This window comes from Platichthys flesus, chromosome 20, assembly GCF_949316205.1.
Source record: "Platichthys flesus chromosome 20, fPlaFle2.1, whole genome shotgun sequence".
In the NCBI taxonomy this organism is placed as follows: domain Eukaryota; kingdom Metazoa; phylum Chordata; class Actinopteri; order Pleuronectiformes; family Pleuronectidae; genus Platichthys; species Platichthys flesus.
The window spans coordinates 18,762,950-18,786,115 of record NC_084964.1 but is presented as its reverse complement, the minus strand read 5'-3'; the positions used below and the strand labels follow the sequence as shown (position 1 = coordinate 18,786,115).

General features: G+C 43.9%; 1 protein-coding gene across 26 annotated transcripts in view; it reads left to right on the top strand.

The window, feature by feature from the left end:
* The window catches only part of LOC133931990 (ankyrin-3-like), a 93,848-nt gene that overhangs the window by 52,893 nt on the left and 17,789 nt on the right, over positions 1–23,166 (top strand). For 5 of the 26 annotated variants that reach the window (XM_062378978.1, XM_062378973.1, XM_062378966.1 and 2 more), the window contains 22 exons: positions 53–151; positions 275–373; positions 621–716; positions 1,213–1,285; positions 1,638–1,697; positions 3,118–3,153; positions 5,627–5,750; positions 7,960–7,971; positions 9,955–10,057; positions 10,611–10,655; positions 11,086–11,192; positions 11,564–11,596; positions 12,652–12,876; positions 15,877–16,031; positions 16,331–16,542; positions 16,622–16,829; positions 16,940–17,036; positions 17,130–17,358; positions 17,462–17,587; positions 18,046–18,168; positions 18,686–18,712; positions 19,310–19,391. In XM_062378978.1, coding sequence (XP_062234962.1) covers positions 53–151; positions 275–373; positions 621–716; positions 1,213–1,285; positions 1,638–1,697; positions 3,118–3,153; positions 5,627–5,750; positions 7,960–7,971; positions 9,955–10,057; positions 10,611–10,655; positions 11,086–11,192; positions 11,564–11,596; positions 12,652–12,876; positions 15,877–16,031; positions 16,331–16,542; positions 16,622–16,829; positions 16,940–17,036; positions 17,130–17,358; positions 17,462–17,587; positions 18,046–18,168; positions 18,686–18,712; positions 19,310–19,391 — 2,371 coding nt within the window. The remainder of the gene's footprint in view (positions 1–52; positions 152–274; positions 374–620; positions 717–1,212; positions 1,286–1,637; positions 1,698–3,117; positions 3,154–5,626; positions 5,751–7,959; positions 7,972–9,954; positions 10,058–10,610; positions 10,656–11,085; positions 11,193–11,563; positions 11,597–12,651; positions 12,877–15,876; positions 16,032–16,330; positions 16,543–16,621; positions 16,830–16,939; positions 17,037–17,129; positions 17,359–17,461; positions 17,588–18,045; positions 18,169–18,685; positions 18,713–19,309; positions 19,392–23,166) is intronic. The other 21 variants (XM_062378981.1, XM_062378984.1, XM_062378985.1 and 18 more) reach the window with 18 other exon arrangements.

Here is a 23,166-nt window from a genome sequence, read left to right as displayed (position 1 = left end):
CAACCGTTTCTTTGCTGAACACGTTTCATCGATGTGTTTTCTGTGTCACCAGCTGGGATACACTCCTCTGCATGTGGCCTGCCACTATGGGAACGTGAAGATGGTCAACTTCCTGCTGAAAAACCAGGCGAAGGTCAACGCCAAGACCAAGGTGACCTTTTCAAGTTTTCAGTTTGTGTGTCTGTATATATCTTATCCTGCCCGGGCCCCTCATGAAGACGTCAACTTGAAGACGAAGGATAAACTTCTGTTACTTTCTTCACCTCCTCTGCAGAACGGTTACTCTCCTCTGCACCAGGCTGCACAGCAGGGACACACACACATCATCAACTTACTGCTGCATCACGGAGCATCGCCCAACGAGCTCACCACTGTGAGTACACACACACACACACACACACACACACACGGACACACACAGTCACTTACTACGCTGCACACATCTAATGCATTAAATTTGCATGTTGCTCTTGAACTTCGTTGCTTGTAATCTGTTCTGGTTTCAAGACAAAGTGCCAAATACGTTTTAAAATAGCACGTCACAGTGAACATATGAGTCTTCTTCACTCTAAGAGGAAGAAGAGGTCTCACCTTCATCACTTTGTTTTTTCTATGTCCAGAATGGAAACAGTGCTCTGTCCATCGCCCGGAGGCTCGGCTACATCTCTGTGGTGGACACACTCAAAGTGGTCACAGAGGAAACTCTGACCACTCAGGTACGAATATGATTCAGCAACTTATTTAAAAGAAAGTATGTTCATGTACAACTTGTGTACAACACAAATGTGTTTTAATAGAGCTCAACTTGTTCTTTGTGTAGCGTTTTCTGCTGGGCTTTTACTTTAACTTATGTAAATGGTCATGGAAATATACAAATTTAAAAATGTCTTTTCACAGATCAGTGTTTTTATTACTATAAACTCTATAATATATATTAATAGATAATAATCATATAATAATAATACAGTAAAGCTTTTGTAAAAAGAAAAGTTCACAAAGTGCTTCATAGACTTAAACTATATCGAATGCACAAATCTATTGTAAAGGGATGTAAATGTAATGTAAAGTATACAAAGGTTAATGGTATTTCATGTAAACTTTAGTTCAAGTTAAATATATTAAATGTTACTAAACTACTTTTAAAGTAAAGGGTGGTTTTCCAGTCTTTAGTGGATTATACTCCCATGTGACCGTCTGGTCTCTGCTCGACAGACGGTGACGGAGAAGCACCGGATGAACGTTCCAGAGACGATGAACGAGGTGCTGGACATGTCCGACGATGAAGGTGAGGATTCTCTTCACAGGCTCTTTGCTACAGCCGAGTAATCAGAGTGTGAATCTGAATCACTTTACATTCATCAAAACAGATCCCAGACCTGAAAATAATGATAAGACACTCATCATGATTTAAATTCATTTTAACTTCATCATTTGACATCTAAGTTTCATCTTGATTAAGCTTTATTCTTACATTTCTAGAGTTTCATACAGAAAGACATATTTTTAATTTACGTTAATCACATTGTTGATTTCACTTAATTTCCTGCCTATGATTTTTTTTATTTCTAAATCTGATTTTCCATATTTCCTGGTTTCATTTTCTCCCTCTAACCCTCTCCTCCATCCCAATCACACAGTCCGTAAAGCCAATGTCCCCGAAATGATCACAGAGGACTATTTATCTGATGTGGAAGAAGGTATTGTTTTATTTTTCTTCCCTTCTCTCTCCTGGCTTCATTCTGCACGTCAGTTTTTTATATTCTCTTCCTCCTTCATTAGCGCCGTCGGATTTATCTGTGCCTAATTTGACCGGGGACGCTTCTCAATCCCTTTTTCTTCTTCTCCGCACGTGATGCCTCGCACTTCACTCGAGCTCTTTCAGTTTCCTCTTCCCGCTCTGTCGTACTGGTGGGGTTGTAAAGCCTCCCAGTGTCGTACTGGTGGGGTTGTAAAGCCTCCCAGTTTCGTACTGGTGGGGTTTTAAAGCCTCCCAGTTTTGTCATGCCGCAAAATCAAGGGAATATGCCTTTCTGTTGGTTACCATGCCTACTGTCTGCATATGGCGTCGGGGGGGTGCGTAACAGATTTTTCTTTTCACGTCACAGAGACTCGTCTGCACACACACACACTCGATCCTTTGTCTTCGCACAAGGCCTGTTGATGATGCTTCCATTGTAGTTTTAACACATTCGGGCCAAAGCAAACATGGTGTCAGCTGCTGGAGTGTTTGCAAAGTGTGTGTTTGAGTGTGTGTGTGTGTGTTTTCCTAGTCTGGCCCAGTAGCAGCTGAATATGATCGTTTGTACTGCCCGACCCTAATAATATGCAGATGGGGAGGGGGGGGCAATTTGATTTATTGATATTTTTCAATCAATAGTTTGTTTCTCTGTCGCTGGGCTGGTCCTGTCCTCTGGTGCTGAGCCGTGTGCAGTGATGCTGAAAAAGAGTCGGCTTTCTTTTTTAGGTGGTCACATGCCTCTCGTCCCTCTGCAGAAAAAATGTCACAGCCTGCAGAAATCCACATTCACTCAGAGGAACTGTTTACTTTCCTACAGTGGTTACAGATGTGTGTGGGCAGATATTAGAGAAAACCAGGCGTGTCATTGTTTCTAATGGTCAGAGACAATTCTCTGCTGCTGTCATTTATATTTATATACGTTCAATATTATGGCTTGCACATTAGGTGTTTAAATATAAAAAGAAAAAATAAGGAGGGCTCGAGGTTAGAGCCCAGGGGTGCTCCAGACTTCATGTCATCACTATTGTAGAGTTATTGAAGGAAACACACTATCTTATTTCAGATAAGTGGAATGTAAATCAAATGAGGGACAGGCCAGAGACCCCAGATCAGTTTTCCAGTTGGTTTTGATAGAAGTGGAATCTCTGCAACTTAAGTATATAGAGTTTCTGTGGTGAGGCCTTGAAAGCAGATTGAAAAGGGTTAAAAATATGTAAAATAAGTCATAATTAAGTTAAAGAGTTGTACCTTATGTTGAAGTCACTAATATTCCTTCGGTTATGATTACAAAAGTATTTATTTTGTTCTGAAAGATGAACCCAGATGACAAAAATCCTAAATTCAACGGTTGAAGGTTTTTTTCTGCTTTGTTCAAACAGAGATGGATGTTGGAAACATCTGCATCAGCTATTCCTGTAAGTTCCCAACGAGATGGTGATGTCACTGCAACTAACACTAATAACCCGTCTGAAGTGGTGCAGCTGAACTAAACTCGTGTGTATTTTATTTGTGTATCTCCGTGCATGGTTTTGCCATCACTCTAGTTCTGTGTGCGACTTGTTGTTGTCGTTGTTGATTTTGTTGTGGAGCTCCAGTGGAGTGTCCATCTTTAATTTCTCTTCCAAAAATACACACAGACACACACACAGGCTCACATACCAGCGGAGTAACAGCAATGATTAACATCTCCAGTGACACACACACACACACACACACACACACACACACGCACAGACCTTGATCGAAATCTGACCGGCCCACAAACCCTGTGAAACCTTTCCTAAACTGTTGTGGACTTTTTCCAAAGTTATAAAGTTAATTAAAATTTGATAGGCCCATAAAATCTGAAACATTGGAATAATTTCAGTATTAATAATTCAAAAACAGTAAAGACTTGATGGCTTACGTTTAAGTAAAGTCTTCAACTTGCTCCGATAATTGATCTAGTTTCCAGCGTTGTTCCATTTCATTTCACTTTGCTTCCCGCACTTCATATTCTAAATATCGAATATACCAATATACTGTAACTATACTAGTCTTTTATTGATGACTTTACATTTGGGGTCAAAATTAGGACTTTTAACTTGAATTTGACTCACAAGCAAATTGTTTTTATTATGTTTAGTCCTGGAACATTAAGAAACTAATGGATCAAAAGAAGAACTTTGATATTAGATTCTCCACTGGTTGACATAATTTTTTTATTTTAACTGTTTTGGTTGGTCACTGTCCCATCCACTAACATGGAGGAGGGGCAGTTTATGACCTTTAGTACAGCCAGCCACTAGGAGGTGATCAAGATGATTATTCTTCACATTCCTGGAGTTACCAAATCGTCCATCTGTATTTACAGTCTATTATTTAGACCCCAACAGCTGCTGTGGTGGCAACACAAAGACAAGCGGACGTTTGCTGGTTGTTTTTTACAAATTAGATCCGTGTGTTACTACGAGTTTCTGCAAAGGTGCCAAAAAAAATAATAGAAGCTGGAAGATGGAGAGGGAAGACATGAAAGAGGCAGAACAGGATTTACAGTATGAAGTTGTGAGTGTATGTGTGTGTGTGTGTGTGTGTGCATCTATAGACACAGCAGAGTTCAGATGTTCCACAACTTTGTCTGCAACACACCCACTTGCTATTTCTGTCCTAGAGTGAGATGTGGGTGTCTGTTCACACACACACACACACACCCACACACACAAACACAACCACACACACTCACAAACACACACACACACACACACACACACACACACACACACACACACACACACACACACAGTGGATAATCCTAGAGCAGGGTTGGTAGGCGGGAGAAAGCTGATCTGTTTGTGTGAGCGCCGGGCTGTGAAAGAGAGATAGACAGTGTATGCAGAGAGAGAGAGGGAGAGAAAGGGAGAGAGAGGGAGAGAGAGAGAGAGAGGAAGGGAGAAAAGTTAGCTGAGGGTGAAATCCTGCAAACTGGACGAGCGGCTGAATGAAGTGCTTCAAAGCCGGAGGTGAGTCGGTGGCTCACGAGGGGATTCTGCTTTTTCCTGGTAAAAGAGAAGCCGGAGAATCGGCTGGAATGTCACCAGATGGGGTCTGTAAAGTAAATGAGTGTGTGTGTGTGTGTGTGTTAGAGAGAGAGAAAGAGAGAAAGTTTAAGGGGGGAGGGGTGCTGCAGCAGCAGGGGGGCGAGGGGACAGGGAGGGATGGGGTGCTGCCGGGGTCTCTGGTGCTTTGTGGTCGCTGGAATTCCTTCCTTTTCTTTCCCCCCTTGGTTTCTCCGCCTGCGTGCACTTGCTCCCCCCCCCCCCCTTTCAACTCTCCACCCATCTCCCTTTCAACCCTGCGCTCACCGGTTCCTCGGAAGGCCTCGGACCTGCAGCACATCCGGGGGGGAACCACACACTGCTGACCATGTTCCTGCTGTAGGGCCTGGAGCATACGTCTCGTTGTGTAGCTAGAAAGATGAAGCTGTCAGTGAAACCTGCACAAACGCTACCTTAGGTTCTTAAATATGTAAAAATCTTAAACTGCTTCTCCTCCTTGAACTAACCCGACGTGGAAAGGTCACCGACAGCAGCTCTCCTTGTTGTTTGCTCCTGGCGTATTTGGTGTTTGCGGCATTTGGACTAAAACGCTTTTTAGTGACTTTTGTTTGTGTGTGTTTGTTGGAGCAGAGCTGAGCTGGACAAGCCGCCTCCGGGCAAAGGCTGCATTGATCTGTCGGTTTGAAAGAGCTCCGCCGACCACAACACGTCAGCACGCGGCAGTAGAGTCAGTTACATGTTGAGGGTCTCACGTGTCCCTCAAGCCAACGTGGACGGGAGATACTGAGCGAGGGGACAACCTGTGCATTCTTTCCCTGACCCGTCTTGTCCCTGTGTGTTTGGATCCCCCCAGGTGACGATGCCATGACGGGGGACACAGATAAATATCTGGCCCCCCAGGACCTGCGGGAGCTGGGGGACGACTCGCTCCCTCAGGAGGGCTACATGGGCTTCAGCGTCGGGGCCCGGTCGCAGAGGTAAGAGGGACACCGCCCACTCCGTGAAGACATGTTTATGATATATGAAACGATTGTGTAAAGACTCAGACACAGCAGTGTTCAAATCAAAAGTACAGTCATTCTTATGGATCACAAGGCCTGAAAGCAAATTCACCAACTCGTGATTAATAGATAGATAGATAGATAGATAGATAGATAGATAGAGAGATAGATAGATAGATAGATAGATAGATAGATAGATAGATAGATAGATAGATAGATAGATAGATTACTTTATTCATCCCCCAAGGGAAATTAAGTCGTCATAGCAGCCGGTACATTTGAATACAATAAAATACAATACAATAGAATAAAATAAAAAATATGGAGGTAGAAAGAATAAAAACAGAAACACAAGATAAATAGGTAGATAAGGTGCAGTGGCAAGATGATGGTAATAGGACTGATGATATGCTGGTATTGTTATTGTTAGACAGTATATAAAAATAGTACAGTATATATAGTATATAATATAACATAATATATATGATAGTGATTATACCAATATAATAGCAGTTTATAGTAGTAATGGCAGCAACAGTATATATAATAATAGTAAATGTAATAATAATAACATGTACACATGTATAAATATATGTATATAGACTTATATATACAAAGAATATACAAAAAGTATGATATAATATGATATATAGTAGAGGTATAAATATAAGTATTTGACTATACAATAGCTAATATAATATACTATGAGTGTAAGAAAATGTAGACAGAGTGTGCAAAGGACAATATTATTGTATAAAATGATATATAGCATCAATATGATTTATATTAACGCATATCACATGTGATGTGAAGTAAGTGTTCCAGTATATGGAGCGGAGTGTTGTACAGGGTACACAGTGCAAGGAGACAGGTACATTTAGTGCAGTTCTGTGATGGTGGCCCTGACAGAGGTAGATGAGTTGTACAGTCAAACAAACTGTCCTGAAAGAGACGAAAAGTCCAAAACAGAGCGAGTTACATCACCAGTGTAGTTGTAGGATTTGAGATATCACTGGTATGTGCCTGTGTTTGTCATTATTTATCCTGAGGGTTTGTGGTTAACCTAGATTTATTAACGTGGAGACATGTGGGAGACTTTCCTCTTTAGTCAGCTGAAGGCTCATTATGAATCTCTGTCTGTTTTCATATCCAACAAAGAGCATAGATGAGCCTTTAGAGCTCTAAGCTACTGACTAGTTGACAAAGTCATCAAGTGATTTACAGTATGAGGGACTCAGACACATGACATACAACATGGCTTCTGGAAGCTCCTCCTCTAAAAGACATATTCCCAAAAGAGCAGAAACAGCAGTTCTTTTTAAAATCAGTCTTATGTGAAGTTGTGTTGCAGCTTAAATGTCATTATAAAGACGTTGTGTTACATTGTTAGTAGGAGGTCACGGTGAACATACGGTCTGTGGCTGTAAATCTTTGCTTGCACCAGGATATTGACCCCTGTGCAACGCACTGTGGAGGGGGGGGGTTATTGAATATCTGAGGGGTGACACACATGGACACTGAGCCACAGGAAATTAGAAACATGTTCGATTGCGTGGCCTTGAGCACTGGGTTAGATCAACACACTCTGTTTGACAGCCAGTGTGAATGTGTGTGGGGGGGGCAGTTAAACCCAGCTGAGAACCGGTTCAATGAATTCAAACGACTTCCTGTTCAGTCAGTTTAGGAGAATAATCTTTAAAATATTCATTTTTGTGAATTTGCATAATTCTTTTAAACATTACAAAATGTAAACCTATAGATTTGAGAGATGGGGGGGGGGGGGGTAAAGTTTTCCTTTAATTTGAACCTCAAAACAGTTACGCTGCTGCTGGATAAACTTTATGAGACGACGATTATATCAGTGTGTGTCATTTTCGAAGTGTGTTTAAAGACAGAAGCTTGTGTGTTTTACAATATACGATTATTTATCTTTATACATAGATGTAAAATAACTCCTCCCCCTTCAGGACTCTTTAATTAGTAGTTGAATTCGACATATCGAGTATTGATGTGAGGAAGCTTAGTTTAGGGTTATAGCTATAAATTGAACTTTAGACCCCCCCCCGTCATCACTCAACCAACCTGCATCTCTCCTCTGGCTTCCTCTCCTCTCTGCATCTCTCTCTCCAGTCCTCTGATTGTTCACGATCTTTTATTCTCTCCTCATGTCCATTCTTAACGTTAGTCCCAAAGTCAGGTAAGACTGAAGGCATGAAGAGGCCTTCCTACCCCCCCCCCCCCGCCTCGCACCTTCCCCCTACCCCCCTGCACCTCGAACCCCCCCCCCCCCCCCACCCCCCACCCCAGACCCCAGTCGCTATCAATATCATGACTTTGTGGCCCAGTGTAACACATATTTCCTGTGTGTGTGTTTGACTACTAACTCAATGATTTGGAGCAGTTGTTGTGTTTCATTTGAGCACTGTTGTGTGTTGACATCAGTCGCTGTGTCGCTCGCGTCCTGTGGTTCTTTAAAGAGAAGCTCCATCTTCGCTTGCAGTGAATGTTGTGTTTGCTTTGTGCGTTCTGACTGTGGCGACTGTGTCATTCACGCCTGGGTTTTTTTGTGCGTTTGCCACAAAAGGTGGAGCTTTGCATCATTTTGGTTTCTGTGTGGGATATATTTCCTCTGCCGAGCTTCCAGGGACCTGAGCTGATATTTGCTTTGCCTTCGTCAGCTTAGTGTCGTATACTTTATGACAAAGATCAGACAGGAGCCAAAATGTAAACAATCTGTCCTGTGTTCTCTTCAGAGGGATCTATACTTTCAATACAAGAACTAAGAATATAAAGTTGTAATAGTGGAAGTATTTTATTAAACACGTAATAGCAGAGAGGTATGTTAGAGGAACACATACAGTTAAAACAAGAATCCATTATGGTTTTTAAATGTCTTTATATCTTTAGAAGAGAGAAACACAAACATTCAGGGAAACACGCCTCAAGTCTAGAAATGCAACAACACACGCAACAAGAATGGATTCAGCTCCAGGACGCCAGGGGGAAGTGGTGAAGTGTGTATTAATTAGTGTAGTAGAAGATTGTGCAGTCAATCGTTGATTATATATATTTACTTTCGTGAAAATGTGGTGATATCTCAGGTCAGTCTGTCCAATCAAACCTGTATTTATTCCTCACGTATTCAGCTCAGTCTTCAAACCGGCAGAAACAAATATTATCGTTCAACTCTGTGCACCAACTTATTTATTTGCAATATTTTATTCAACTGTTGTAGCTATAGAACATTCATCACTGCTGAGGAATGCTCTTCATAAAAAAACAACAACTTCACATCCACCAGGAAAACGCACCAGGACACAAACTTGGATTTATCCTCCAAAAAAATAAAAGTTTGCGTCAGCTCAGCATCTGCAAATCATTCCATCATGACAGCCAATAGCAGCTCCCGGTGCCGCGTCCATTGTCCATCATACAGTAATCTGCTTAACTTTCATAAGCTGCCTCGCTCAGGACATTCAGACCGGGTGGGATGAGTTCAGGTGAAGACGGGGGGGAAAGTCTTTTCTCCATCTTTCTTTCCAGAGCGTAGTCTTTCAGTTTGAGAGATAGATTCCAGAGCAGCTACTCTGCACGTGTGAAACCTCTGCTCCTGGGATTTGAGAACAACTCTGGTTGAGTGACAGATTAAATACCCCGCACAACGAGGGCGGGACAGTTTCACTTGTCCTGGCGTTCTATTGGTTCGGCAAAACCCGACAGCCGACATTTCCCAGGCACAGAGCAGCGTGAGGAGAAGAGCTGGAGCTCAGGGAATGTGAGTGGAGTGCTGGGTTCTGAGAGAGAGCGTCACAAAACAGTCCTGCTCTCAAACTGAAAGACTAATAAAGATTATTATTATAAGAATAAACCTTCATTGATTGTCGTACAGATGGATTTTATTATTATTTCTGGAGTTTATCTAGTTTTATCTACTTCTATCTTCTGGATTTCATCTTGAATTCCCACAGAGGATCTTTCTTGTGGTTACTGTTCTGGTGACACACAGTCAGGTTCCTGGAAGCTGCATGCGTTTTAATGTGTTTGTGTTTGTTTTTGTTTTTTTCTGTTCCATTTCACCCCCTCCCCCCTGACTCCCCACCTCCTCCTCCCCCCCCCCCTCCTCTCCATCATTGTGACTGTTGTCTTGGTAAACCCGTGACTGCTACGGCACCACACCCAGCCTGCGTTCCTTCAGTTCTGATAGGTCCAACACGCTGAACCGCAGCTCCTTCACCCGGGACAGCATGATGATCGAGGAGATGCTGGCGCCCAATAAGGAGATGGTACGTAGGCCGCGCCGCACTATTTAAAGACGCACACGTGCTTTGTGTCTCTTTGCTTCTCCGTGTGTCTTATGTTTCTCTCCCAATAATCTGCAGCTCATTAACTTGTCACGAGATACACACTTCTGTTTCACAATGTGCCAAAGCTGCTCTGGAGCCGAGCAGGTTCACCAATCCTCTTAGACATGTCATAAAGACGACCAATCCTGTTACATTTTACTGAAAGAGGAAAGGAGATAAGTGGCTGGGTGCTGCTATCTAATAGGGATTACTCCAGTGGCCCACTTAACTTTATGGATACAGCAAAATGACCCCTGAGGTAAAGCAGTGAAAGTTATTGTTGAAAGTTTCCCATCGATTTCTCCTCCTTGTGACGCCTCAGCTCCTGATTGGAGTTGTGTTAGAAACAGAATCAGGAGATCGCAGCTCCAGCACGTGTGTGTCTTCTCTGGTAAATGTGTAACATCCAGTGACACACATTGTGTTGTGATGAATGATTTGTGGATGTGGCCGCTGCTAAACAACAGCTCGTCTCTTCTCACGCTCGCTGCAGATGCTCCGTAAGGAAAAGTCTTTCTTTCTAGAGCAGCACAACAAGGTAGATGTTCCTGTCCTCGTGCTTCTCTCAGTGCATGTCACAATGTGCCTCTCGGATTTTATTTGATTATTTTTCAGTTCAGCAGTTGCAGTTTATATTAAAGCATGTGTACCGGTTCATTACTGTGAAGTGAACTGAGTCTTTGGTTCCCATCCTTCCATCTTTAGATTTGTGATTTCTTTCTTTTAAAAGTTGATTATTTGGATAGAATTTACTTTTATTTTGTGATGTGGGGCCTTGTGATGTCACAGCTCAGGTGTTTCACTTTCTTTTTATTTCATTCAGCGCATGACGTAATTATTTGATATCTTCACATTTCACGTGTCATTTCTCCACCCTCTCCAATACTCAATGTTCTGTTTCTCCTCCTCCTCCTCCTCCTCCTCCTCCTCCTCCTCCTCCTCCTCCTCCTCCTCCTCCTCCTCCACAGCACTTGGCGGTGGCCAAAGACTTTGACAGCGACTCTCTGAGGAGGTACAGCTGGACAGGAGACGCTCTGGACAACGTCAACCTTGTCTCCTCGCCGATACACTCTGGGTGAGTGCGTTTGAGAGGATGGATGTGTGTCTCTCTGTGTGTCTCTCTGTCTCACTGTCTCTGTGTGTCTGTCTGTCTGTCTGTCTCACTGTCTCTGTGTGTCTGTCTGTGTGTGTCTGTCTGTCTGTCTGTCTGTCTGTCTGTTTGTCTTGCCAGTTCTCTCTCTTCATCATTTTATTCCCCCTTCAAAAAAACGGCGTCCCACCCGCAGCCGTTTCTCTTCGTCCTCTGTGGTTGTGTGTTATATTAAAGTGTGCCGCTTGTCGGTATCGAACTCACGTCCTCTGAAGGCCTCAGTCGTCTTCTCAGTGCTTCTCTCAGATCAGTTGTTGACCTGTCGCTCCTGCGTTGCTTTGTCGTCCATCTTGCAGTTTTTCCTCTCCGCTCCCGCAATACGACAGCAGGTGATTGACTGTGATTGGTTGTCCTCTTTATCACCACCACTACCTTGCCCCCCCCCCCCCCCCCTGTGGTCACTCATAACATCCGTGTTTGTTCTCCTCACGTGTGAACTGTGTTGTTACCCACTCCACGTGTGTTTGTGTGTGTGTTCAGAGATCCTTGTGAGTCTGTGGCTGTTTTCAGACGTGAACTCCAGAAAATGAAAGAGTTTGATTCAGGACACGACGTGTAGATTCCGTTATAGATCTATACGTCATGTTTTTGTTTACAGTAAAGTTCAGGGAACTATCAGGACTTCAGTTTGTGTCTGAAAACAGCTTATGACTGATCATAGCGAGACTTTGATGTGATGGAGTGACGTGAACTCGTTTACAGATGGATCCGGATGTTTTTACGATCTACTCGGACAGATCAGTTAGAGTGGATTTAAAACAGTCGCCAGTTAAATGTCACCCTGTTCTAGATGAATATTTCCCAACACGTGTTCGTCTGTGTTTTAATAATCTAAGAGAACTTCTGCTCGGTTGCTCTTTGTTCATCAGAAACTAACACAACACCTGAGTTACCAGATTGCATGTGTGTGTGAGTGATGTGATTTCCTCCTTTAAATGAAATGAGTCTCACACAGCTCTATAGAACCCTCTGGTTCAGTTCAGGATTCCACTGGAGGCTCCTGTGTTGGAACATCCTTTTAAGAATATTCACTTTCTCATATAGATTTGTTGAGGTGGTGTTTTTTAATTGTCCACCTCTGCGGTCGTACCAACACAGAAACCTCCTCACACATCTTCTATTTTGCTCCACACAAATACGTTGTGTGTGTTTTGAGGATCACAGCATGAGAGGCTCCTCTCTCTCCATCAGTTACTGCCGCTCAACTAACGTTATTTTATATTTTTACTTCTTTTTCCATTCCGTCCCTCTCTGGTTATCTTGTTTCCTCCCCCCACGCTCTCTTCCACTGTTTTATCTCCTGTCTCTTCTTCACTGTTTCTCTCTCTCTCTCTCTATCACTCTTTGTCTCTTCCTCCTCTCTTCCTCTGTCGTGGTCCCGCAGGTTCCTGGTCAGCTTCATGGTCGACGCCAGGGGCGGCTCCATGAGGGGAAGTCGCCACAACGGCATGCGCATCATCATCCCGCCGAGGAAGTGCACGGCGCCCACCAGGATCACGTGTCGGCTGGTGAAGAGGCACAAGCTGGCGTCGCCTCCTCCGATGGTGGAAGGAGAAGGCCTGGCCAGCCGATTGGTCGAGGTCGGTCCGGCCGGAGCTCAGTTCCTCGGGTGAGACTTTATTTGAAATCTCACGGTTTCTTTGGCCTTTTGCTGAACTTCTCATTTTTCTGCACCTTGGTTCGGTGACATCTTCTCCCCTCCGCTTCTGGCCATCTTCATTTCCTGCCATCTGCGTTCAGATTTGAGTGTGTGTGTGTGTGTGTGTTTGAGTGTGTGTGAGTGTGTGTGTGTGTGTGTGTGTTGAGCAGTGATATCTGCAGTTTTAGAGTAATTGTTACCATATGCTCACCCTCAGGCAAGTCGTCCAGCTGTGTTTCCCTCTGACAGAGTACAGGCAGCATCACTATCTGATGTAAACTTCACTTTATCTTTTACATTCACTCAGTCGAGCTCTTAGCTCAGCCAACGCCCAACAGTCTCCTTAGATTCAATCAAGCTCATAGATATCAGTTCCCCCAAATATGCCAGATTTGCTTAATCAAGATCCATGAATTATGAATCATGAATTATTCCCTGGGAAAATGGTGAAGATGTCAAACATTGCCCTGTCTCACAATAACAAAATGTCCTGGATCCGCCCCCAGGTTCTTCTGTGACCCAAATCAGTTTGTGTTTAATATTGCTTACAAAACTTGCTTTCACAAACTGCACATTTAAAGTAATCATAATAGCAAGGACTGCAAGATACAGATATTTAAACTGTACCCATCAGATAAATATATCTCAAAGAGGGTTTCTGTCATTTCTCTTAGTTCTTATCAAACTGATATTGGTTCAGATGTTCATGTTTCTGATAAGTTTGCGTTTTAATTAGTTATGCTATAAAAACAGTGTGAAACGTGATGATTGACAGCTGAGACTGACTGATTGACAGCTGTATCCATGTGACCATGATGCTGCCTCCACGTTGACGTCCACTGCACAGACTCTGGCCCTGAATGTCGTGATTGTCTCAAAATGGCATCTTTCACATCCGGAATATTTTGGTTTCATTTTTGTACAGTGGGAGGAGGTGGAAACACAACATCCAGGTTGATTCAGTGTCTATGCTCAGACCTGACGTCCCCCAGGTTGTTGTTTCAGAACACAATCAGCTGCTCGTCTATTCTATTTTGTTGGTTACGTAAATAACCCTTGATCCGAGTTCTGTAACTAAGCCACACTTTCTCTACCCACAGGTCAATAGGGGCGTTGTCATTTAACTAACGAGCTCTATCATCAGAGGTGTCGGGTTGTACAGTGCAGTTACTAAAAATAAATCCACTCCTGCCAGCCAATCACAATCAAGGATTCTCAGTTGCCATGGTCTGAATATAGTCTCCCTGAGTAGTTGCCATAACTGACGTCAATAAAGGAGAGCGGGCATAAATCATCTCATTGCTGAAACTACACTTCAGTGGTGTGTGCTCTTACACATTGTGTGTGTTTTTGTGTATATGTGTGTTTCACTATTTTGCGGACGCAGTAAACTCCATCTTCCCAGAAAGCTGCCAGCCCTTAATGAAGGCGAGAGCCTGGTTAGTCCAGTGCTACAGCTGGGACCCAGAGGAACTAGATTTGTTGGGTAGGAACCGAACATAGCACCCCCTCCCCCCCAACTCCCTCAGCCCCACCCCCTGCTCCTCTCCCACCTCCTGTTAAGGAAGCCACATGACCCAGGCTGATTCATGCTGATGGATATGATTATTTTACTCATCTCCGTTGACTTTGATTTTCTGGGATTCAGCATTAATAAGATATAGTTGACATGTAGTTTTGGGAAGAAATCAATGACGCACAACTTTCTGATCATTTTAAAGCAACACTATGTGACTTTTACTGAGCAACAGCGCCCCCTGCATCCATGCGTGGGGATAAGCAATTAAGTGGTTTACATGGTGAGAAGAAACAGGCACAGGTGAAGTTCTGACTGTCTGCGTGGATGGTAACAACTTTATGGACACATTTTGAAGCTGCCGATTTAAGGTAAAAGAAAAAGTTTCATAGTGTTGCTTTAAACAGAGGAGAACTAACAGTGAGTCAGGAAGAAGGGTGCACCACAGTCAAGTGGATTCGTTTTAGCCTCAGTAACTTATTTACAGGGAGAGACAAATAGTAAAGTTCTTCCTAAAACTACACAATATAGTTTTAAATCCATTGCAGTTACTTTCATTTAGAGACCATCATATGTTTTGATGTCGGGGGCTTTCAGTGGGCCTCTGACATCACTGAAAGGAGAGGTTTTGATTGGCTGTTTGGACTGGACTGCGCTTGTTGGGCATGAGCCTCTTTCATCGTCAAGTCCAGCATCATCCTGCTTCCCATCCCTTCTTTACGTCACCTTCAAGATCAGCTCTACGTCATCTCATCGTGTACTGTGTGTGTAAATAACTTCCAGAGACATTTAAATTTGTGGTTGCGTCCTATTGATTCATATGAGAAAGGAGGGTTTAGCCATGCAGGACCTCGTCACAGAGACCAAACACCAATAGCTTTAATAATAAAAATAATTTTGCAAATGTCTTTTTGATGGTGACTGAATATATTTCCTCTGGTACCTCCACAGTGGGTATTTAATTATCTTCTACTCTACTCTGAGCGACCCTAACACCACACGGTCCTCATGCTAGAGTACGTTCATCCTTCTCTCCTGTGTTGCTGTCTTGCCTTGTCTTTTGAGTAAGGGCTGTGCAGCTTTCTCCTCCCACTCCTCCGTCCATTTCATGTGTGTCCTCACGTCATGTTGAGCCATGCCATGCACTGTGAATGTCCCATTGAGCAGCTGCACCACCACAGCTTTCATTAAGATCAACACTGTCACCAGCAGGAACACAGTTCATTCATACCCTCGAACGCTCCTGATTCACATTTGTCTTTATTGGTAGGTTTTAAGAACAGAGTTAATAAATTCAATTTGCTTTAGTTTTGTTTTGGAAAAAGAACAAAACTGTACTTCTTACTTACTCTCACGTGCTCAGGTCAGATTCTAAAGACAAAGTGTAAGGGACAACTGTTTTTCTGGTGGTTTACTTGTCGCTAACCGTTTCTCCATGACATGTACCTCACCAGGCCAGTGATAGTGGAGATCCCTCACTTTGGCTCGATGCGGGGCACGGAGCGAGAGCTGATCCTGCTGCGCAGCGAGAACGGAGAAACCTGGAAGGAGCATCTGTACGACTGTAAGAACGACGACCTCAACCAGCTGCTGAACGGGATGGATGAAGGTAAAGCAGACACAAGACAATGTCCCTCAGTGTGAAGCCAGCAAGCTTTAAAGGATATGTTTAAATTCACACATTATCTACTCGCCACTATGCCGATGTAGGGGTGGGTGGAGTGTTTGAATCCATAAAACACTTTTGGAGGTTCAAGGGTAAACAGTGTTGCAGCCAAATCCAAAAAAGTTGAAGTGACTGTTTAGCCTAAATGTCCTCTGATATCCTATTTTCTTGGTTTTAGACCCAGTAATACTCAAGTCAAATTAATAATGAAGAATAATAAATGTGTCTTCCTCCCCCTGAAGAGCTGGACAGTGCTGATGAGCTGGAGAGGAAGAGGATATGCCGCATTGTCACTAAGGACTTCCCCCAGTACTTTGCCGTGGTGTCTCGGATCAGACAGGAGACCATTCACATGGGACCAGAGGGCGGGACGCTGTGCAGCCGGAGCGTCCCATTGGTTCAGGCCTCCTTTCCTGAGGGGGCGCTAACCAAGAAGATCAAAGTTGGACTGCAGGTGAGTTGAGGGACAACAGTGATATTAGCATTAGCAGCAAACACTTGTGTCTCATTGACCACGGCCTCTTGTCTCTCAGGCTCAACCGGTCCCCGATGAGACCGTCAAGAAAATCCTCGGTAACAGAGCAACCTTCAGTCCTATCGTTACCGTGGAGCCCAGGAGACGGAAGTTCCACAAACCAATCACCATGACAATCCCAGTCCCGCCCCTCTCGGGGGAGGGGCTTTCCAACGGCTACAAGGGAGACTCCACCCCCTGCCTTCGCCTTCTCTGCAGCATTACAGGTGAGGGTGACGTACATACATATAAAACAAAAAGCTAAAATACAAAAGTAGCAACGTAGAAGAATCGACCACATTGTCTTCAGGATGTTTGTCCTGTGTCCTTCTTCCAGGTGGAACGTCCCCGGCACAGTGGGAAGACATCACCGGCACAACTCCTCTCACCTTCATCAGTGACTGCGTCTCCTTCACCACCAATGTTTCTGCCAGGTCCGACAACACAACAAGCAACCGACTGTATTTGGTGCATTTCATGTGTGTGTGTCTGTGCGATGTTCTTCATGGTGTTTGTCACTTGTGCAGGTTCTGGTTGGCCGACTGTCACCAGATCCCGGAGACGGTGGGTTTGGCCATGCAGCTGTACAGGGAGCTGATCTGCGTGCCCTACATGGCCAAGTTCGTAGTGTTCGCTAAGATGAACGACCCGGTGGAGTCCAGACTGAGGTGCTTCTGCATGACGGACGACAAGGTGGATAAGACCCTGGAGCAGCAGGAGAACTTCGAGGAGGTGGCCAGGAGCAAAGACATAGAGGTGAATATTCTTCTGTGGTTCATCAGTTATTCCACATCTATAAATTGCATTGCCTTGTAGGACTTTGAATGTGGTTCTCACTGGTGTTGATGGGCTCCCTCAGGTTCTGGAGGGCAGGCCCATCTACGTGGACTGCTACGGAAACTTGTCTCCTCTGACTAAGTCTGGTCAGCAGCTAGTTCTCAACTTCTACGCCTTCAAGGAGAACCGGTTGCCCTTCTGCGTCAAGGTACCGCAAAATATACACACTCTGTCACCAGCGTCGTCTTCATCACATCCTTCTCAGGGTGGAAGGTCCATCTCTAAATCAACATGACAATAAAAGAGTCACTTTATTGTCTCTCTGTTCAGACTTTGTATAAACAGCCGTCCTGAGAGATCCACTCGCAAGTGGACAGATCTCATATAATCTATTCATATCTTGCATTAAAATAGAAATAGGAGACAGCACAATGGTAACATTTTCTTCAGCAGGATGTTTGATTTGGTTGCTGTGATTATTTTAGTACTATTTCCCACACAAGCTTTCAGTGTAATCAACCCGATCCACAGGGTGTGACCTAGTTCTCCTCGCCACAGCTAGTTAACCGCATGTAAACGATTGACCCGTTGACTTAATTAAATCCGTAATAAACCCTGAATACCTTATAAACACACCAGCTACATGAGGTAATGTTCTCCCTCCAGGTGAGGGACCCGAGCCAGGAGCCCTGCGGTCGTCTCACTTTCCTCAAAGAGTGTAAGAGCATGAAAGGTCTCCCGCAGACGGCCGTGTGCAACCTGAACATCACGCTTCCCGCGATGAAGAAGGTAAGGTGGTGTGAACTCACCATTCTCTGTCTTCACCCTCCATGACCATACTCATACCGTTCAGGGTAGTTTCGGCCCCAATAACACCGAACGATGAATGACAGAGAAAGACTTTGGCCAAACTGCCGCCACCGTGTCTTTTATCTGTTTAAAGCTTCTCTCTGTGTCTATTGGAATATTTTAAGCTGTGGATTCTTATCATTGGCTGTTTCATTATATTCCTATCTTTTGATTTGGGTGACTTGCTTTCTGGCTGAGGGCTTCTTTTGATTCGTCGGCTGGTTTTTGTGGCTTGACTTCATTTGCTGTTCTTGCTCCTGAACGTCGGCGCTTCGCTCTCTTTTTCTTACTTTGGTGTGTGTTTGGTGTTTTATTTTATTTTTTCATTTGCTGAAGTGGCTTCTGAGTTGTTGCTTCTGTCACTCACTCCTTTTTCACATCCTGATGTTTCTTTTCCCCCCTGCTTTCCATCTTATGTTACTCCCCCTCCGTTTCTGCAATGCATCTTGGGAACCAGGAAATGGAGTCAGATGCCGAGGATGAGGTAAACCACACCCTCCCCACCATGTGCTGTTCTCTGCGCCAGATCTCTAGTGGCCCCGCTCTGCTCATCATAGCCTTATTCTTTCCACTTCTCCGAAGGAAATAAAAGCTTTCCTTGATCATAGCAACCTTAGCTGCTCAATTTTGCATGATATACTGTATTATAGATATGAAAAGATATGATTAATGTCAGTGCGATATCTTTTGCGTTCTACATTACGTGATATAAATGGCTTTTAAGATTATAAATACTTAAGTTCCTTTGTTTTTCAATCAAGATTTAACCTTTAACATTACTTTAAAATGAATTATTTACTATTTTAAGTCCTTATAACTTTGACAAGCTTAGATTTACTTGCTTACACTTACTGTAAGCAGCACTTTAGAGCTGTAGACTGAAGTGCAGTAAATACTGTTAAAGAAGAATTTGCTGCTATTAAATACTGGTATTATTGTTATGTTAATATCACCTAACGCAGGTTATTGGATGTGCTTTAATTTTATATGATAAGGTCCTAATGTTGCCCATTTGGCAGCGTTATACAACACAGGTTGACCGGGAACTGAAAGGATTTTGTGTTGTTTACTATTGTTGCAGACTGAAAAGCCAGAGCGACGTCATACCTTTGCATCTCTAGCCTTACGTAAGCGCTACAGCTATCTGGCCGAGCCTGCACTGAGTGAGTTTAACATTTTCACTAACAAACCCTCTGATGAATATATAAGTATGCAGATTTTCCGGGATTAGTGAGTTTACAGTATTAACACTTTTACTTAACCTGCAAAATGCGTGATCAGTATGTAGATAGATGTGACCTAATGGAATCAATGCATATTTCTCATCCTACATGACCTGCACTGTCCACATGCTTGTTAATGACATGGTACATATTCTTGCATGGGTCAATGAGTGGTTTTTGAGTTGTTGTGCTGTGCTTGCCCACATTATGAGTTGTGCTCTTTATGGGTTTGTTTCCATTGCTGAGTTTAATGAAGTCAAAATGCAGCAACATCAAAAAGAAGTTTGGCTTGCGACCACAATGTGAATGGGCCTTTTGAAAGGGGGTCAAAGAAAAACATTTTTTTTTACATTTGTCCCTTCTGGGTTTAAAGCTCTTTTTTGGGCTTTGTGACTTAGCAGCTATTTGTGGAACAAAAAGTGCATGTGGTCTTGAGTTTGGCTTTTTTCAGTTTTTCACACTCTCTGCCTGTCACCAGTTGTTATGGATCTTGCATGATAAAACGGGACAAATCTTTTTTGTCATATTTTGTTTTGTTACGTAATAAATAGACGATGTAGACTTCTGCAGCCCTTGGCTCTGTTGAATGATAGCTTCCAAATTGTCTTGAGGGAATCTGTCATCATGGTGTTGGACCAAACAGATAAAAGGCACTTTAAGAAGCAGATTGAAATTAGAGCCAGAATCCATACAATACAAAATCATCTGAAATCCACAGAAAAAAAGAAGCAGTTTTGTGTTATTCCTGGTTCATCTGTCATTGTTCTTTTGTCAGTCTAGTCAGTTTTATCCCATTGTCTTGGGTGTTTTACTTTGCTGCTGATTGTGCTTTGTTCAGTTTATTCATCATGTTGTTGCTGTTGCTCTTTGAGTCATCCTCCAATCGCCAATCACACAGGAACACAACATTTTCCTTTTAAAGCACTTCTTAAAACTGCTGTTTTTCCTTCCTTGATACCAGGACTGCGTCACTGACCAACTCTTCCTCCTCTGATCTCTTCTTTCACTTTTTTTATCTTCCCTTCCCCAACATAATTTTCTGTTACCTTTACTATTCCACATTCTTTTGTTTCTTTTTTCCATTCCTTCTTCACTATTATTTATACAATTTCATCTGAAGAAGCTGCAGTTGAGCGAAGCGCAGCCGCAAGAACACTGCCTGCTGGTTACCCTCACAAACCTGTCTTTCCAACCAGACCTTTCCCACCGTGGTCGACTGCTCCTATTACCGTCCCTGGTCAAACAAGGCACATCGGAATGGGGGGTTCCCTCAGCTATACCGATTCATCGGCAGCCTCACCAGCTGCTTCTCCATTGAAAACGACCTGGCCCCTCGCCTCCCCATCACCTGCATGCGCTACAACTATCAAAGCTACCCTTGGAGCTCCACCAGCACCACCTAACCAGTCTTCCCCAGTTAAATCATTTAGTGACAAAGTGAGCTCATCCCCCATCAGGTCCTACAGGACTATGCCTTCGCCCATTAAAACCGTTGTCCAGCAGGGTCAATACCCTGTCCAGGGATCTGCCAGCCTTGTGTCCTCTGGAAGCCCCCATAAGCCTGCGACAGATCCAGCTTCTATCAAGAACCTTGCTTCCGCATACACATCACGGACTTCCCCACTTCACTCAATACCCAATGGTTCTGTGCCAGAGAGGTCATCAGCTCCCATTACTGCTCCAGCATCACCAAAGACACTTTACAACATGTACAATGCTAATCTGCCTTTTAAAACTGCCCTCAGCTCTACAGTTGTGCCAGAACTAGGGACATCTAACCTTCCCTCTGTTAAAAGCATCTCCAGCATGTCTTCTTTGAAAACCTGTGGCGATTCAACACTTTCATCCCAAGGAGGGAGATCAACGCTCTCATCTCTCTCCTCAAATGGGCAAACAACCATTGCTTCCTCAGAAATGCATTCAGAAATGATGAATGGATCAGTCTCACCTGTTAAATACCCTTCCTCCTCCTCCTCCACACCATCCTCCTCCACCTCTTCTCGTATTCTCTCTGAGAGGAGTTGCAGTCTACAGGAGAGGATCCAGGCCACCACCCATGCGGCAACCTCTGGTGTCAGTGCGGCTATAAATGAAGCTATGGACACGTGCTCTGTTTCGGGCTACGGCACTCTTAAATCGCGGTCCTCCTCACGTAGATCTGCAGCAGCAAGCTCTGCTTATGGTTCTATGAGATCTGGAGCTAACTCTTCCAGCTCCACAGTTTCATCTAATACGGTGACTGTGCCGGGGTATTCATTGCTCAACATGATCCCAGAGACTCCTGTCAGATCAGGGCCAGGATCTCTCAAAATGGCACTGCCGGATTCCCCTCTTGCCTCCTCCCCATCGTCCTCTTTGTCTTCTTGTCTCACCACAACAAAAATAAATTCCCAATTGAAATCCCCACCGTTTATCACACCAGCCATCATCCACCCAATAGCAACTTCCAACCAGGAGATATTAAAAGATGTAGCGGACATGAAAGAGGATCTGATGAGAATGACAGCTATCTTACAGACAGACACACAGACGGCCGCCAAAATTGTTCAGACATCACATACTGGAACTCCTAAAGAGCCCAAGCTAGAAGATGACGAGCCATTTACCTTAGTGGAGAAAGTGAAAGAAGATTTAGCGAAAGTCAGTGAGATTTTACAGAAAGATATTGTGGGTGAACGTAGGACCATTGTCAGTAGAGAGAGAGACTCAGAGGATGAATGGGAGGAATTTTCCAAAGATGAGCTTGACGAGGCACAAAACAGTGCTTTCGCAGACTTTTACCCTCCATTTGAGGAAAACACACTCCGTCTCAGGCAACACTCCAGCTTAAGCAAAGACTTAGATTTGGCCAAAGTAGTAGATTATTTAACAAATGACATGGGGGCCAACTCTGTCTCCAAAATGAACGAATTGAAATGTCGGCATGAGGAGGAGGCAAGAAGGGAAGGCGAGGAGAAACAGAAACGTGTTCTCAAGCCATCTATGTCCATACAAGAGCACAAACTCAAAATGCCTCCACCAGTCTCAGGCATGCTACGGTCTCCCTCAGAGAAGGACCTAAGTAAACTTACAGAGTCGTATCAAGGTTCGGAGTCTATTTTGGAGTCTCCTGAGGACCTGTCTCATGAGCAAGATAAGAGTCCCCTGTCAGACAGTGGGTTTGAGACGAGGAGTGAAAAGACACCCTCGGCTCCTCAGAGCGCAGAGAGCACAGGACCAAAGCCTTTATTCACAGATTCCCCTATCCCTCCCTGTGTCACTGAGACCAGGACCGAGGTGGTCCACATCAGGAGCTATGAGCATCCTGATGATCCTTTTGAGCCTCTACTCATGGAGGAGGCTGCATCTGCCCCCCGTTCTTTAGTTCCAGATGCAGCTACATCAAGCTGCACCAAAGCCTTACAGATGAAAATGCCAGAGGAGGACTCCATGATGAACAAAAGCATGTGTCTCAAAGAGGAAACTCATATTACTACTACCACTAGAATGGTCTATCACAAGCCCCAACTGACCGATGCTGCTGAGATGATAGAGGAAGGTATGTCGGTCAGAGATATCATGAAAGCTTTCCAGTCAGGGAGGGACCCATCTAAAGAGCTGGCCGGCCTTTTTGAACACAAGGCTAGTCAGGATTCTGTCAAGGGCGATGAGTTGACTCCCAGATTTCTAGACAGAGACAATAAATCCAAACCAAAAGTCGAAAGAATAATTGAGG